The sequence below is a fragment of the Leucopleurus acutus genome, assembly GCF_964270905.1.
Source record: "Leucopleurus acutus genome assembly, chromosome: 10".
Lineage (NCBI taxonomy): Eukaryota > Metazoa > Chordata > Mammalia > Artiodactyla > Delphinidae > Leucopleurus > Leucopleurus acutus.
This window is the reverse complement of record NC_139153.1, coordinates 83,739,797-83,755,520: the sequence shown is the minus strand read 5'-3', so window position 1 is coordinate 83,755,520 and position 15,724 is coordinate 83,739,797. Positions and strand designations below refer to the sequence as shown.

General features: G+C 43.6%; 4 protein-coding genes across 4 annotated transcripts; 1 reads left to right on the top strand and 3 right to left on the bottom strand.

The window, feature by feature from the left end:
- Positions 1-1,004: 1,004 nt before the first annotated feature.
- LOC309967320 (histone H4) lies at positions 1,005-1,316 on the bottom strand (the record flags this gene model as incomplete). The annotated part of the gene is made up of 1 exon (XM_082847895.1): positions 1,005-1,316. One exon carries the CDS (start codon positions 1,314-1,316, stop codon positions 1,005-1,007), a length of 312 nt encoding a protein of 103 aa, XP_082704021.1.
- A 5,281-nt stretch (positions 1,317-6,597) lies between these two features.
- H3C12 (H3 clustered histone 12) lies at positions 6,598-7,051 on the bottom strand. The gene has a single exon (XM_082847875.1). The coding sequence runs from the start codon at positions 7,046-7,048 to the stop codon at positions 6,638-6,640; it is 411 nt and encodes a 136-aa protein (XP_082704001.1). The 5' UTR covers positions 7,049-7,051; the 3' UTR covers positions 6,598-6,637.
- A 1,091-nt stretch (positions 7,052-8,142) lies between these two features.
- On the bottom strand, positions 8,143-8,542 carry H2AC17 (H2A clustered histone 17; the record flags this gene model as incomplete). Its single annotated transcript, XM_082847885.1, has 1 exon — positions 8,143-8,542. One exon carries the CDS (start codon positions 8,540-8,542, stop codon positions 8,150-8,152), a length of 393 nt encoding a protein of 130 aa, XP_082704011.1. The 3' UTR covers positions 8,143-8,149.
- Positions 8,543-8,856: 314 nt separating this feature from the next.
- LOC309967314 (histone H2B type 2-E-like) lies at positions 8,857-9,237 on the top strand (the record flags this gene model as incomplete). Its single annotated transcript, XM_082847890.1, has 1 exon — positions 8,857-9,237. The coding sequence occupies one exon, from the start codon at positions 8,857-8,859 to the stop codon at positions 9,235-9,237; it is 381 nt and encodes a 126-aa protein (XP_082704016.1).
- Between the last annotated feature and the right edge of the window lie 6,487 nt (positions 9,238-15,724).

The window sequence follows — 15,724 nt, the reverse complement described above, 5'->3', positions numbered from 1 at the left end:
CAATATATATAGGGACCCTCGCGTCTTGATTGGACAATAGACTGCTGCCTCCCTCGCCTGCCCCGCCCTTCCCCGCCCACAGAATTGGTTCTAGGCTTATTCCTCAAAGAAAAGGAAGCGTTTTCCCGCTTCTACTTCGGTCATTAGGATAATGTACAGAGGAGGTATCTTATTGGCTTTAAAAGACTGCAAGATGGGCTTCCCTGGTGGCGCGGTGGTTGGGGGTCCGCCTGCCGATGCGGGGGGCGCGGGTTCGTGCCCCGGTCCGGGAGGGTCCCGCGGACCGTGGCCGCTGGGCCTGCGCTTCCTGGGCCTGTGCTCCGCGGTGGGAGAGGCCGCGGCGTTGAGAGGCCCGCGTACCGCCAAAAAAAAAAAAAAAGATTGCAGGATGCATCAAAATTCTTAAGGTGCTATCTAGAGAATCTCAAAGTGCCTTGCACTATTTTAAATACAGTACAAGATGTCATGATTGGGTTCTTGACAAAAATAGTTTACTGAATAACATAAAAGGGAACCAACCAGCCTATGATAAACGGAGGCATTGAAAGTCGAAATCCAGCCATGTTCTATGCCAGTGGTCTCAAACTTCAGCGTGCTTAAGAACCTCTCAGCTTATTAAAACGAGGGTCGGCCAACTTTTTCTGCAAAAAAGGTATGATAGTATTTTAGGCATTACTCGCCATACTGTATCATTACTTTGCCCTTGACGTGGGAGTGCGAGCGCAGTCGACATAGGTTAGATGAGCCCGAGCTTACACTAAACCTCTGTAAAAACTGGCAACGCAGCCGAGTTATCAGAGAATTTGCCACTGTAGGTGGAAAGGCTGACAAGGGCTTGGGGACTGCGACAACGCGCAACTTAAGCTCAACTTCAAATTTTTAGCCCCCCCAACCCAACTACTCCAAAATACTGAAAATGCACATTAATGCCTACAGCTCTTTAACAGATTTCGTGGGTGGCCCTAAAAAGGGCCTTTAAACGACATTATGATGCCTTTGGAACTTTAACCGCCAAAGCCATACAGAGTGCGTCCCTGGCGCTTGAGCGCGTAGACCACGTCCATAGCAGTGACAGTCTTCCGCTTGGCGTGCTCAGTGTACGTAACGGCATCCCGGATCACGTTCTCCAGAAACACCTTTAGCACCCCACGGGTCTCCTCATAGATGAGGCCGGAGATGCGCTTCACCCCGCCACGCCGAGCTAGGCGTCGGATAGCCGGCTTGGTAATGCCCTGGATGTTATCACGCAGAACCTTGCGGTGACGCTTAGCACCTCCTTTACCCAGGCCCTTCCCACCCTTACCGCGACCAGACATCTCAGCAACTCTAATCGAACACGATACTCCAATTCGCAAAGGCGGTGTTTTATATAGTGGTATATCGGACCTGGTTGGGAACCGCTCAAGCCAGCTGCGTCTCTTCAGGGAGGTTCCAGACCCGAAGCCCCGCCCACGTTTTCAGCAAACTGGAAAGGGCGGTGCTTAAACTACTTGGTCAGAACCGGCGCCTAATGAAAAGCCCTCAGCCTAATTTCTACATTGTGTTGCGCTCGCCCGCCCCTGGAAGACCTTTCTTTTGGTTTGGTCAGGACTTGCTGTCGGTTTTGTTTTGTTTTGTTTGTTTTCTGCCATCTCTTAGCGACTTGTGGCTGCTGGAATGAATGGCGCATCTCAAGAGCGATGATTGTAGGCATTTGGGAGCTTTTGTTAAACCTCGTGGCTGGCCGCTTGATTATAGATAGCTTCCAGGTGGGGTTTTTTGTCGTTCTCAGCGTCGGTGCTCTCCCCTTTTCCTTACTCATCCTATCACCTTACTTTCCCTTCCCTCACTGGCTGCCACATTTTGGGGGGTAGTACTGGCTTTTTCAAATTTTCTTCATCTCACTTAGAAACACTTCAGGAAGCTGTTTGAGGAAGGTAATCTTTTACCTATAGTTTCCTTTGGTGAGCCCACGAACAAGTAAAAATGCCTCTCAGGGATTACCGCCCTGCCCCCTCCCCCCCTCGCTTCTCTCCTTTGTTGAACTGAGAAATCAAGTGCACCCAAAAACTCCATGCCTTTAATTTACAAATACAGTTGCCTTGCCAATGCTTTGCCCTGGAAATATTTATATTCACATCTATGTGTCCCAAAGGTGTGATTCTCTTTGTTAAAATAATTTGTTAAGTCTCTTCTCCGACCTTCATGGAGGAAACAAACTGCAGATTTCTCAGCTTAAAAAGTTTGAGTCTTTTAATAACCTATAATGGAAAAGAACCTGAAAAAGATAGATATCTGTATGTACATAGATATATAGGTATATTTGAATCACCTTGTTGTACACCTGAAACTTACATAAAATTGTAAATCAAATATAATTCAATTAAAAAATTGAGTTTGAGAATGTTATTTAAATTAAGTACTGTTCAAATGCTTCCTTTTTGTCTTTCTCAGCAAATAATAATGATATTGCCTGATAAATTCTTGTTGAATAATTGGGATAAATATTTAGGAGTTGTTTGTTTGTTTCTCACATTAGGAGAGCTATTCTTTTCTGAGAGAAATGTTGGCAATGCTTTACAGTCCATAGAATTCCTTTCCCCTTCAATCAGATGAATAAGTGAGGTAGGTATACTTGCCTTTCCAATGTTCTGAGGGTTGCTACTGATTCACACTTGTCTGGTTGACAATTCTTAATGTTCTTAGTTCCCAGTGTTGGGCTCAATCCTTTTCATTATTACTGTATTTTCAATTTGATGTGCCACACGTTTATTTTCTTGACACTTGATTTTGTTTTCTCTGTTTTGATTAAACCTTTGGAATTAGCTGGTAGATTGTGTTTATCTCTCTTACTTTTCGTTTTTAATTTTTTTCTCTTTTATTGTTCTTTAATTGTTCTTCGTTCAAAATTAGTTTACTGACTAGTAACTAGTACCTTTCCTAATTCTCATTTCTCCTGTCCCCAAACACACACACACACTAATCCAAAACACCACTAGCCATTTGGAGTCTTTTCAACTCCATGAACTTAACCTCTCAAATCTTTCCTTCCATTCCATATAGTCTTATTTCTCCACATAGATTGGCCTTTTACCAAGTCAGAACCTTAATTTGCAAAAACCTTTAAGAAACCCCTTACTTTCTCCTGAAACTCTCTCAAAACCTAAATGTATTCTCTAATATACACAGCTTTTCATGCCTAACACTCCCTCCTTGTTTTGTATAATGTCCTACCTTGTTTCCAAAATTTTATAATACCATGGTCTTTATAGTCCCTTCTAAGTGTCTCCTAATGTAGCTAGTTATCATGCCTGAAATATATCAGACAATAGCTGCCGGAAACTCTGATTCCCTTTCATTCACTTCAACTTACTAGCATCTGCAGGGTTGGATACTGAAAAAACAAGAATCAAAATGAAGGTGTGGGTCCTTTGGGGTAGGAGTCCTCTACTGCCTCGCCCTCTTGGGTTTACAACAGGGACAGAGGCTAAGAACACAGTTCCTAAGCTTCTAATCTTTAAAAACAGACTGGTTTCAATAGACTGAATGTTTCTGTTCCCCCAGAATTCATATATTGAAACCTAATCTCTAATGTGAGGGTATTGGGTATTTGGAGGTAGGGTTATTGGGAGATGCTTAGGTCATAAGTGGAGGGCCCTCATGAATGCGATTAGTGCCTCTATAAAAGAGACCCCATTGTCTCTTCCACACTGAGAAAATAGCCATCTATGAATTAGGAAGTAGGCTCTTACCAGACACTGAATCTGACAGCACCTTGATCTTCGACTTCCCAGTCTCCGGAACTGTGAGAAATACACTTCTATTGTTTATAAGACACCTAGTCTATGGTATTCTGTTACAGCAGCCTGAGCAGACTAAGACACTGGTACTCTGCAAGTCATGCTTTAAAATAGTACTCAGATTTTTTGCCTTTGGTTTTGGTGGTTATTCTGGATTTGCTTGTTTGTTTGTTGTTGTTGTTTGTTTTTTAAAATAAAGCTAGAAAATGCTGTTGGAGATCCTGGCACAGGTGTGCCCAGGTATGGACTGATTCTTGGGTTCAGCTTTTATTTTTGCCATTTATTTGTTTCTTGATCTCAGAAGAAAGAGAGAATCTCTTTTTATGTGCCCACTATATTTTATTTATTCCCTTGTATTAGACCAGTGAAGTCTGTCAGATAACTCCTAACTCTTCTTGTTTTTTCTCTTGCATCTGTTATTTATTATTGTGTAGTGAATTACCAGAAAAGTTAGTAGCTTAAAACAACAAATGTATTTTCTCACACAGTTTCTGAAGGTCAGGAATCAGAGAGTAGTTTAGTTGGGTGGTTCAGGTTCAGGGTCTCCCAAGAAGTGAAAAATCAAGCTGTCAGCAGAGGCTGCAGTTACATGAGCTTTGACTGGGCCTGAGATGGCTCACTCACACGGCTGTTGGTAGTTGCCCACTGACTGTTGGAGAATGCATCAGCTTCTTATCGTGCCGGCGTCTCCACAGGGCTGCCTGAATATCTTCTCAACATGGCGGCTGGGGCTCCCCCAGCCCATCCCCAGCAAGTGACCTGAGAGAGAGCAAGCAGGAAACACAGCACCTTTTATGACTTAGTCTCCAAAGTACTTATTGTCACTTTGGCTTTATGCCACACCAGTCTCTAAATCCAGCTCACATTCAAGGGGAGAAGAATTAGATGCCTTTTTTTTTTTTTTCTTGGCCGCGCTGGGCGGCTTGCGGGATCTTATTTCCCCAACCAGGGATCGAACCCACACCCTCATCAGTGAAAGTGTGGACTCCTAATCGCTGGACCGCCAGGGAATTCCCTAGTTTCCATTTTTTGAAGGGAAGATTATCAAAGAATTTTTGGATATTTCCTAAAACCACCTTTTCTACAATCAAATTTAGGCGTCAAATAGAACATGTCCTCATTGACCCATAGTACACTTCTGAGATCTTAAGTTCAGATCTCAAAAGACTCCCAAATCCCAGCAGATGTCCTTGCTGAGGAGAACTTCTGCTTTTCCACTTAAAAGAAATCAGGCTTTTCTGCCCAGTTCTTTCTTTCTTTTTTTTTTTTTTAAACGATTTCTCCTCCTTTATTTTCCTAGTCATTGGAGGCTTACCCAGATCTCATCCCCTTTCAGGGTTTGTTGAAAGAATCCCAAACAGATTTCCTGGCTTTGTCCTCCCAATACTTGGCTACCTTTAGAAAAGACAGACTTTTCTAGAGCTAGTGAAGGATTAATATGTGCCTCATCTAAACCTGGGGAGCTATTACCAAGTTCACATATGAAAAGACATGTGAAAATACTTTGGAAACTATAAAGCTTTATATAATTGTTGTCATCAGTATTATATCTACTCCCCATAGAATTCAAAAAGAATCTGTGATGAAATGTGTAATGCAGAAGGTGGGAAGCACTCAGCGACTGAGGCTATCTTGTGTCTACAAGGTTGCTTATCAGCAATACATTCATTCAACTAGAGTTTAATGAGCACCTGCCCGTGTCAGGCTTTTTCTATTCTGGAGAAACAACAGTGAACACGAAAAAATCTTTGGACTTATATGTATATGGTGAGAAAAAAGGGGCAAAATTCGACTTTTAAAACAGGTCCACACAGAGTTGGGAGACTAGCTCCTGGAGCTAGTATTTCATACTTGTAAGTGTGACCTCATGTAAGGGATAAGGAGACACGGGGAAGTCCACACGTGGTGTGGGGGGTATTACTGTCCCAAACGGGCTCACTGTGGCTTCTGCCTCAGGGAAGTCACCAGATGTTGATGGCATGCACGGTACCTGTGGATTGCTCCTCGTGCACATCTGCATTAGGAGGCTCCTGAAAGCTATCAAATAAAAAAGTTAATTTGTTAATTTTACAGTATCAAATCTTGGAATGGGTGTGAAGGAGAGTAAACAGTTCAGAGCTTTATCCCGTAGGGTTACCAGATGGTACTACTAAACAGCTAGAAATGCAGTTCTCATGAGAACAAAAATGCTTAGTTTGAACACCCTGTAGCTTCAGCCAGATTCATTCTTTCCTTTTGGAGTTGTATAAAAGAAACTGAATTAGTACATTAGAAGTCTGCCCACTATTGTTAGATCCCGGGCAAACCACCAACATTGTCTGGCTTAATCGAGATGTACTCTGCCCCTCCTGGGACCCTGAACAGTTCAAATCAATAATTGATTAGGGCATGCAAAGTGCTTGTCCTTCCATGCACTGCCAATACATCACAGAACAGTCAGCCAGAACTCCGCACCCCGACTATATCCGAAGTGGGGGAGGGACTGGCTAGTATTTATGCTCTGAATCCCAGTTTACTTGGTTGAGAGTTCTTTTGTTGACTGATTCCTTCTAGTGAAATCTTTGATTACTCAGGGTCCAGGTGACCTTATTGCTGGAGACACTGTTGCCTTTATAAGCTGCTATTCAGCAAGTCCTTTTAGATAGCTAACATAAACGAACACGGCACGTGTAGCCTTGGCAAGTATTCTGTATACCCATTTTGCATGACAAATATGTAGTTCCTGAAAGAAACCCTTCTCCCGCATTTTCTAAATACCCACCCTAGTATAACAGCTACTCTCAATGAGAACAGAAGTGGCTCTTAAAAGAGCCTTTGGAAGAAAGCAAATGCGCCCAAGGCGGATTAGAAAGGACAGTTTATGCCCTCTCCCCGCGGATGCGGCGCGCAAGCTGGATGTCCTTGGGCATAATAGTGACACGCTTGGCGTGGATAGCACACAAGTTGGTATCCTCGAAGAGCCCCACCAGGTAGGCCTCGCACGCCTCCTGCAGCGCCATCACGGCCGAGCTCTGGAAGCGCAGGTCGGTCTTGAAATCCTGCGCGATCTCGCGCACCAGGCGCTGGAACGGCAGCTTGCGGATCAGCAGCTCCGTGGACTTCTGGTAGCGGCGGATCTCGCGCAGGGCCACCGTGCCGGGCCGGTAGCGGTGCGGCTTCTTCACGCCGCCCGTGGCCGGCGCGCTCTTGCGAGCCGCCTTAGTTGCCAGCTGCTTACGTGGCGCCTTGCCGCCGGTGGACTTGCGAGCTGTCTGCTTGGTCCTAGCCATGCTTCTGTGCTAATGCCGCGAGAGAAGCAACTTAGCGCTCCCAGGACCACACTTTATACAGATGATCCGATCCTGATTGGCCAGAACTTTGCGGGAGTAACCTGATTGGCTTTTAATTCAATCCTCATTTGGTTTTTACCGCCTCTGAAAAGTTTTGTTGTCCATACTATTTTGTGATTTCTATTTTCGCAGGAAAGAATTATGGTCGTACTCCATCCTGAGTTTATGGTTTTCGACCAAAACGTTAAGACTCCAGCAAAAAAGGAGTCTGGTTCAGAATTTGTGGAAGTCAGCGCCTAAACTGTCCTAAAAGAAATGCATTTTTTCATTGGAGTCTTTTTTCCTTTTCAGATAATGTAGGGGGAAATTACAGCAAAATAATGTATTTGTTAGTCTCTCTAAATAGTAGTTACATTTCATAATTGCATCAGGATCTATTTTTAATGAGTGTACCAAGACCTAAAATAAAGTTTCAGAATAGACTGGCACACCGGCCTCCTGAACACAACTTTGCCCAGCGTGGTGTGGGGAAGGAGGAGCTTGATGTGTGCTTGACTAAATACTAGTAAATGACTGTGACTTCATTAATTGATTTTGATGCAATCAAATGGCTGATTGGACTTTAATATGTAAACTGTGTACTTAAGCAGGCCTGGAGTAATGATACATTTACATTGATCAGTGATTAGGTGTTTTCCTGTAAATAGGAGTAGCTCTGAAAGGAGCTTTCGAGTAGGGGCAGTTTTAGTTAACTAATGGACCATCGGGTTTTAACGATAAAGACCCAGAAACAAGACAAAATTGGTTTAATATTTAACATTTGCTGGAACAAATAATCACCGGAAATGTGTTCCTGGGGAGGGGACAATAAATGCGGCCGCTTTCATGGTTTTACAAGAGTAAACTGCAAACTAGTTTTTACCAGATGAGTTAACGCATGCTCGGTCAAATCAATAGGACTACATATTTCAACGTACAGTACTGTAAACTTAGCCAGGGATTCGTGATAGGTTTCAGGACAGTGTTCAGTTCTTCCACATAAGTTGTGGGTGGCTCTGAAAAGAGCCTTTATTCTTAGAGACTGGAGTATTAATTCAGATCTTACTTGCCCTTGGCCTTGTGGTGGCTCTCAGTCTTCTTGGGCAGCAGCACGGCCTGGATATTGGGCAGGACGCCGCCCTGAGCGATGGTGACTTTGCCTAGCAGCTTGTTGAGCTCCTCGTCGTTACGGATGGCCAGCTGCAGGTGGCGCGGGATGATGCGCGTCTTCTTATTGTCGCGGGCCGCGTTGCCCGCCAGCTCCAGGATCTCGGCCGTCAGGTACTCCAGCACCGCGGCCAGATACACCGGCGCGCCGGCCCCGACCCGCTCGGCGTAGTTGCCTTTGCGGAGCAGGCGGTGCACTCGGCCTACGGGAAACTGGAGCCCGGCCCGCGAGGAGCGAGTCTTGGCCTTGGCGCGAGCTTTGCCGCCTTGCTTGCCACGTCCAGACATAGTGCAAAGCTTATGCACCGACGTCAAAAAAGACTAAAGAGAAAGAAAAACCCACAATTTATAACCGCAGCTGCGCGCGCAAAAGAAGCTATTCCATTGGCCAGAGTTGCTGTCCCATTTTAAACAAGACAAATGCAGTTCCTAATAATGCGCGTTCTGATTGGACAATATTGAAATAACGTCATCACTAATATTCGCCAATCCGACGAAGAACTTTACTAAACCTTATTTGCATATGGATTTGTAAATAAAAAGGACTCGACCGATTCACTATTCTCTCTTTGCTTCTCGGGAATCTTGTAATTTTTTTCATCATGCCTGAGTCGGCTAAATCTGCCCCGGCTCCGAAGAAGGGGTCCAAGAAAGCGGTGACCAAGGCCCAGAAGAAAGATGGCAAGAAGCGCAAGCGCAGCCGCAAGGAGAGCTACTCTATCTACGTGTACAAAGTGCTGAAGCAGGTCCACCCGGACACCGGCATCTCGTCCAAGGCCATGGGCATCATGAACTCGTTTGTCAACGACATTTTCGAGCGCATCGCGGGTGAGTCGTCGCGCCTGGCGCATTACAACAAGCGTTCGACCATCACCTCCAGGGAGATCCAGACGGCCGTGCGCCTGCTGCTGCCCGGGGAGCTGGCCAAGCACGCCGTGTCCGAGGGCACTAAGGCCGTCACCAAGTACACCAGCTCCAAGTGAGCCAGCCCACTGCCACACATGACCCAAAGGCTCTTTTCAGAGCCACCTACACTTTCAGAGAAATAGCTGGTGCACTTGCCTGTAGTCTAGTTTCTCTCGGGAGAGTAGGGGGTTGGTTTGGGAGCGGAAAACGGGGTAAAAACTTAAAAAGCCCTCCGTAAACATTCTAGTATACGCATTTATGCAGTGTCATGCAAATTTAGTGTGGATTCTTTGGCGTCCTTTGAAAAAGATTTTCAGTTTTGCCCTCAGCTGCAATAGCCAAAATTTCGCTTTTGTTTACACTTTTTCAACGCAAGGAACGCGCCCCGTCTCTGATTGGGCAGAAGCACTATTTGAAAAGCCCGCCGTGGGCTGCAATTGGCCAGATAGTCTGCCATCAGGGTTGTGCGTTTTGAAGAGATTTTCTCGAAAGTAAAAGGATGACTTGCTTTATCTGCGGAAATGCACCGGGCTCTGGAGCCAAGAGCCATAAAGCTGACAATTAACGGTACTGTGTTCTGCAGTCGAATCCTGGGCGAAATTAACCTCTCGGTGTCTATCTCTCATCCACTACAGAATGGGTACGGTAACATTACTTGCCTATCCTACGGAGATCTTAGGGTGAGTTGAAGTGATTTATGTCAAAGTGCAACGGGAATATTAAAGGTCAGGGACGTTCCTTAAGGAGAAAAGTTTGAACAAGGAACCCAGCAATTTGGGAAAGCCGCGTTCTTCCAATGTTTAATCGATGTGCCGGAAGGAGATATGCCAGGACTCGCTAGGCTGGGGGAGTAGTTATCTGGCAGTGACTTTAGAGTCCACGATTTAAAATCCCGCGATAGAAGTCAGAGAACTCAGTATTTAAGAGAAGGGCGTACTTACTTAACGCATGGGCTAACTAGGAATATTAGGGAATGGAGTCTCAAGGCATGATCGAAAGTCCTTCAATTCCCCCCTCCCCTGCACCTTTCAACAATGCCTAAATTCTTTTTTTTTTTGCAGTTGGAAGCATTAACATTTTCCTCTACCCTGTCATCCCCTCTCACCAGTAAATGACTGCTATTGTAAATCTTTTTTTCCCCCATTAACAGCAAAATAAGCCCCTACTACCACATCCCCCCTCCAGGCTGTAACATTTCCTCTCTTTCCCTATTGTCACTTTCCTTAAAGTTGTAGGTATAGACCCTATGTCAGACGAACAGTCTTGTCCCTGTCACAGACAACAAGCCTCCAGGAATTCATGCCAACAGGTCAATGGGTCTGCAAAATATATGGGTTTGTCATTCACTCCTCTAAGATGAGATTCTTTTTCCAGTCCCTGCGCCCCTGTCATTAGGTCTTGGGAGTTGGCGACAAAACCCACAGACAAGCTACCCTACTTGGTGGAGAGCAGTCCCCTAATTTCATCCTGAACTCATCAGCATCATATTCATCCCCTCTTTCTATTATTTGCTTTTTCCGAGATTTTTTTCTTCCACTGTTAAGAGATCAGAGGGATAATTACCTTCAGAGTGGGTGAAATAAGAAGTATTGCCCTCTTCTGCCATCTTGTGGCAAGAAAACAGAAGGACCGATCCAAGGCGTCGTGTTTTCCAGATCCAACTGAAATGCTTCCTAACTTCAACTTTTTACTAACAGTGAGTTAGGATGAGTAGAGTGATCATTTCTGTCTCCCTTTAACCGCCGGATCTGTTAGTCACTTCAAGAGTCACTTGTGCGCATGTGAGAGAGGGAGAGAGGTATTGTTTTGTGCTCTGATCAGAGCTGTGGAAATAAAAAGGAATAAAATTTAAAAAAAGAAATCAAAATATTATGCACCCTAAAATAAATAAAAAATAATAGGGTCCTGCTCACCCTAGTTCTGGTCCTCAAAGTAATAAATACTTGAATGTTTTCTGTAAACCTAAACACCTGACAGAACAATGACACCCTGATTTTTGCTAGACTGCTCTTTGAAGATGTGTCAGGACTTGTCAGGATAATAATTACCATGTGAGTTGCAATTTTTCCACCATGAACAGGCCAATGTGCACGTGGTAACCTCAGTCATTTTGCAGCTCCCCCCTCCAACACACACCATTTTAAATACTTGTGTGTGTGTGGGGGGGGGGGTTTCCTCAAAGTCTGACTCTTGACCTCTTTGCAGGTAGACTTTTTTTTTCCTTTCCAAACGTTTCTGTCTCTTAGTCCTGCTTTGACAGTTTCTACTGCCTAAGTCCAAACAAACATCCTATTAAAATGCTTGTATTAGTTTGCTAGCACTGCCACAACAAAATACCACACACTGGGTGTCTTAAACAACAAAAATTTATTTTCTCACAGTTCTGGAGGCTAGAAGTCCAAGGTTAAGGTGTCGGCAGGACTGGTTTCCCTCCTTGGCTTGCAGCTGGCTGTCTTGCTGTGTCCTCACATACTCTTTTTTCTGTGTGTCTGCACCCCTGGAGTCTTTTCCTTTTCTTATAAAGATACCAGGGCTTTCGGATTAGGACCCTACCCTAATGATCTCATTTAACCTTAATTACCTCTTTAAAGGCCCTATCTCCAAATATAGTTACTTTGGGGTTAGGGCTCAAAACAAAGGAATTTTGAGGGAACACGATTGAGTCCATAACAGCATTTAGGCCATTTTTTCCATGCTTTGAGCCCAACTTTCTATTCCAAATTGTTTTTCGTTAAATGTTTACATTTAGCTTTAACTGTACCTAAAGAGACAGTTGTGATATACCCTAAACCAGAGGTTAAAAGTCAAATGCTCATGGGGGCCTAGCAGATAAAAGCAAAACTGGCTACAAGGTGCTCTTTGCTATTTTTCTTGAAGTACAAAGACTTCTGACACTGTATTTCACCTTCCCAGTTTTAGTAGCATATTTCACTGTTCTTTTAATACTACCCTACGAACAACCACAGCACAAGGATGTTGATAAATGCCAACTCACACTTGGAAACTAAGGGGACCAGTGGGAACTGCAGAAAACTGAAGGCTGCAGAGCCTATACACTATGATTTCACTTGACTGTTGCCTCGTGGGGCTGCAGGCTCAGGGTCAGTGAGTCTTTCAATTTTTTCAAGAGGATTTGCATTTTAATAAGGAATACTTCAAATTTTCCAAATTGGCAATTGTCAACAAAAAAATTAATCGGTCAATCTAAGAAAGAAATGGAAACTTTTATTCAAGCCAAATTGCGGCTGATAACCCAGGAACAGTCTCTCAGAAAGTTCTGAGAACTGTTCCACCCGTTAAAGATCAAAGCACAGTTAAGTTTTTGAGACTGAGACCTGTACATACAATGACGTGTTATTGACAGTTTACACAATCCAGATCTATGCATACAAATCAAGTAGTGGGTCAGGGCCATCATGGCCCCTTATGAGATTACCACGGAAGGTTATCTCCTAAGGAATAGTGACCCTGATGAGATTAATAAGGAATGTTATCTCCTAGGGAGATCTGGTTAATACAGATGTACCACACACACTAAAGGGGAGGGAGGAAGCCCAAATAGGCAAAGAAAAATTTTATGTTTAAAATTTTCTTGTCTTGCCATAAAATATGAATTTTATTTCATCACAACTAATAAAAAATGTATAATAGTGTGGACTAAACAAAAAATACCTGAAAGCTTCCTGAAAACCTTAATCCCACAGCTGGAGAACTCTGGACATTAACAGAGATTTCTGTGTCCATATCAAGTGTCCAGTATACTGTCCATACCACCAAAACCCAGATCAAATGCCTGGATCTCCCTATCCTCCTAAATCCTCAACTGTAAAGAATCTGTTTCGCACTTGGCAGCTCTAGACAGAGCAGAGGGTCACACACACAGCAGGCATTCAACAGCTTTTTTTTTTTTTTTTTTGGCAATTTAAGTAAATGGATAAAAAAGTGAACTAAACAAATAGTAAAAAAATTTCAGCTCCCTACCAACAATGAGGTAAAAGTGGTGAAAGTTGTTTGCAATAGTTTATTGTAGACTAAATAGTTAATAAATAAACTTATTCTTTTCTAATTATGTTATATTTGTCTTACTGTGATATATTCTCCTCTATCTACTTTTCTTTGTTCCTTTCAAATTTTTCTCCTTTTTTTTATTTTTTTATTTTTTTTTAGTAACTGTTCTTATTTCTCCTGTCTTACAATGAATAAAATGAAAGGGGAAGGCAGAGGCGGTAAGGATCTTAGCGGAAGCTCCACCTCTTCCCTTCCTGGTTCCACTGCCTTCTGCGAATGGCCCACCCTTGTTCCCTGAACCCAGCTTGCCCCTCTCTCTCCTTTAGCTCCTTGTTTCCTCTATTTACATGAGGCACAGACTCAAATTCTGTTGAAATCAGCTCTCTAGTGAATCACTGATTTCTTTTAATATTTTTTTACTTTATTTCCACGCATATGGGAGAAGTAGGAAAAACCAATTGTCTTCTTCTGATTAACAAATATCACAAAGATAAAGATCTTGAGGAAAAAAGGAGCTGCCAATTAGCAGCTTATTACTAGGGCAAGACATTTTCTTTGCGAAAGACGATCACTTACAGACTTTTACAATTTAAATGTTACTTCGTAGTAACGTGGGTCATAGTAACAATCTCTGAGGTCAATGTCTTTGAACATCATCAGAAATAGCCATTTTAGGAAGCCCTACAGGATCTGTTCCTCTCTCCAGCACTAAAAACTGTCTGTGTTTTCAAGGCTAGATCCTGGAATTCCACTGGTCAGTATAGCAATAAAAGCAGGCCTGAGAATGAAAACTTGGCATCGGAGAAGTATAAGGGGAAAGGAAGATTATTAACAGAATGTGTATGAGTTGTCAGAATAAGTTACCAAACTTGGAAGTGTGTGAATGGGATCTGTGGACAAAAACTGTCACCTGCCATATCAGTAAACGAAGGATTTTACCGCAGCCATCAAGCCATCAGCCACTGCCACGCACTGACTGTGCACCCTGAGGGGCTTCAGGATGGAGAAAAGCAGGATACTGGCCCTAGGTACATAAGATACATATCAAAGGAACGATTTCAATGAGCCCAGACTCTTGCATCTTCCCACACATAAAAACGCGCTAAATTCATTAACTTGTGATGTCTGGTTTTCTTTAATTAGCAGTGATATTTTGATGCTAGACCACCCAGTGTTTGTTTGTTTGTTTGAACTCCTATATATGTTGGCTACTCCCTTACCTCTTCACAGCAGTCCCTCAAAGCTATCTGAGAGGCTGCAACCTGGGCTTAAGTCCTCAGCAGGTCCATGGAATAAAACATAATTCTCAACTTTTAGGTGGTGCATTTTTTTTTCAGTCGACAGCTCCCAAGGAGTCCTTTCAGTGGTGCCTGGTGGGGTGGGGCCACGTGGCTGAGCCTCCAGGATTATATGATCTATGGAGGTGTGCATCTTTGATTGCCTTTGAGTGATTAGGCTATTTTACAACTCAGAGATAGAATGTAAGTTGTAGATAATTAATAAAATGCAAATGATTCCAGGTGATGGGTGTGGACAGGAAGGAGGGGGACAAAGGTAAACTGGTCCCAGTCCCATTTTCTTCCTCCAAACCTTATTGAATAGACACTCAACTCTCAGCCAGCGGATTATTGCCTCACACAAGCAGTTTCTAGGCCTCTCTAGGAAATTCTGAGATTTGGAAATCTCTATAGTCGGCATCCAAAGCTATGAAGTGAAGACTGTAATTGAAGAATAACACTTTGCGGAATCAGAAGGCTTGGGTTTTATCCACCACCCAGCCCTGCTGCCACTGCTACCACATTCTGTGTAATTTACTGGACGGTCTCATCTTCCTGGTCTGTTCCTGAACTAAAAGTGATCTCTGAAGTCTCTCTTCCAGCAGAAATAATCTGTTTCTAAAAATAAGTCTCCTTCTTCCAGGTCACTTGAAGCTACTGCTAACAAATGTAACAGATGACAAACTTTGTTTCAATCTCGCAAAGTGCTTTTTGTGGGAGATGTGCTATACACAGAGAGTGTGCTTGGAGGCCCGGCCCCGCAATAAAATGACTATTGTGAAATAAAATTCACGTTTTATGGCAAGACAAGAAAAATTTAAACATAAAAACTTTTCTCTGCGTTTGGGCTCCGCTCCCCGCGCCCCCGCCCCCACCTCCCTCCCCCTCCCCCTCCCCCCTCCACTGTGCATTGTGTGTCTGCATGATGCATCCACCAAACCACTCCCATCAGCAGAAATACTGGCCTCAACCGTAAAGAACAACATTCTCCTATCACCAACAAGACAACTCCTTAAAAGAAAACCTTCCTTCTTGATCTTGTAAGGAGCCATGATAACCCACAACTTTGTACTTGCAGATCTGAATTGTGTAAACTGTCAATAATACGTCGTTTGATGTACAGCCCTCTGTCTCAAAAGACTTATATAACTGTGTTTTGACTTCTAATGGGCGGAACAGTTCTTGGAGCTTTCTGAGAGGCTGTTCCCTGGTTATAATCCTCAATTTGGCTTGAAGAAAGTTTTCCATTTCTTTCTGAGATCGGCTGATTTAATTTTTC

Coding starts and splice junctions, on each gene's coding strand:
- H3C12 (XM_082847875.1), bottom strand. CDS start 7,048: ATGGCTAGGACCAAGCAGACAGCTCGCAAGTCCACCGGCGGCAAGGCG.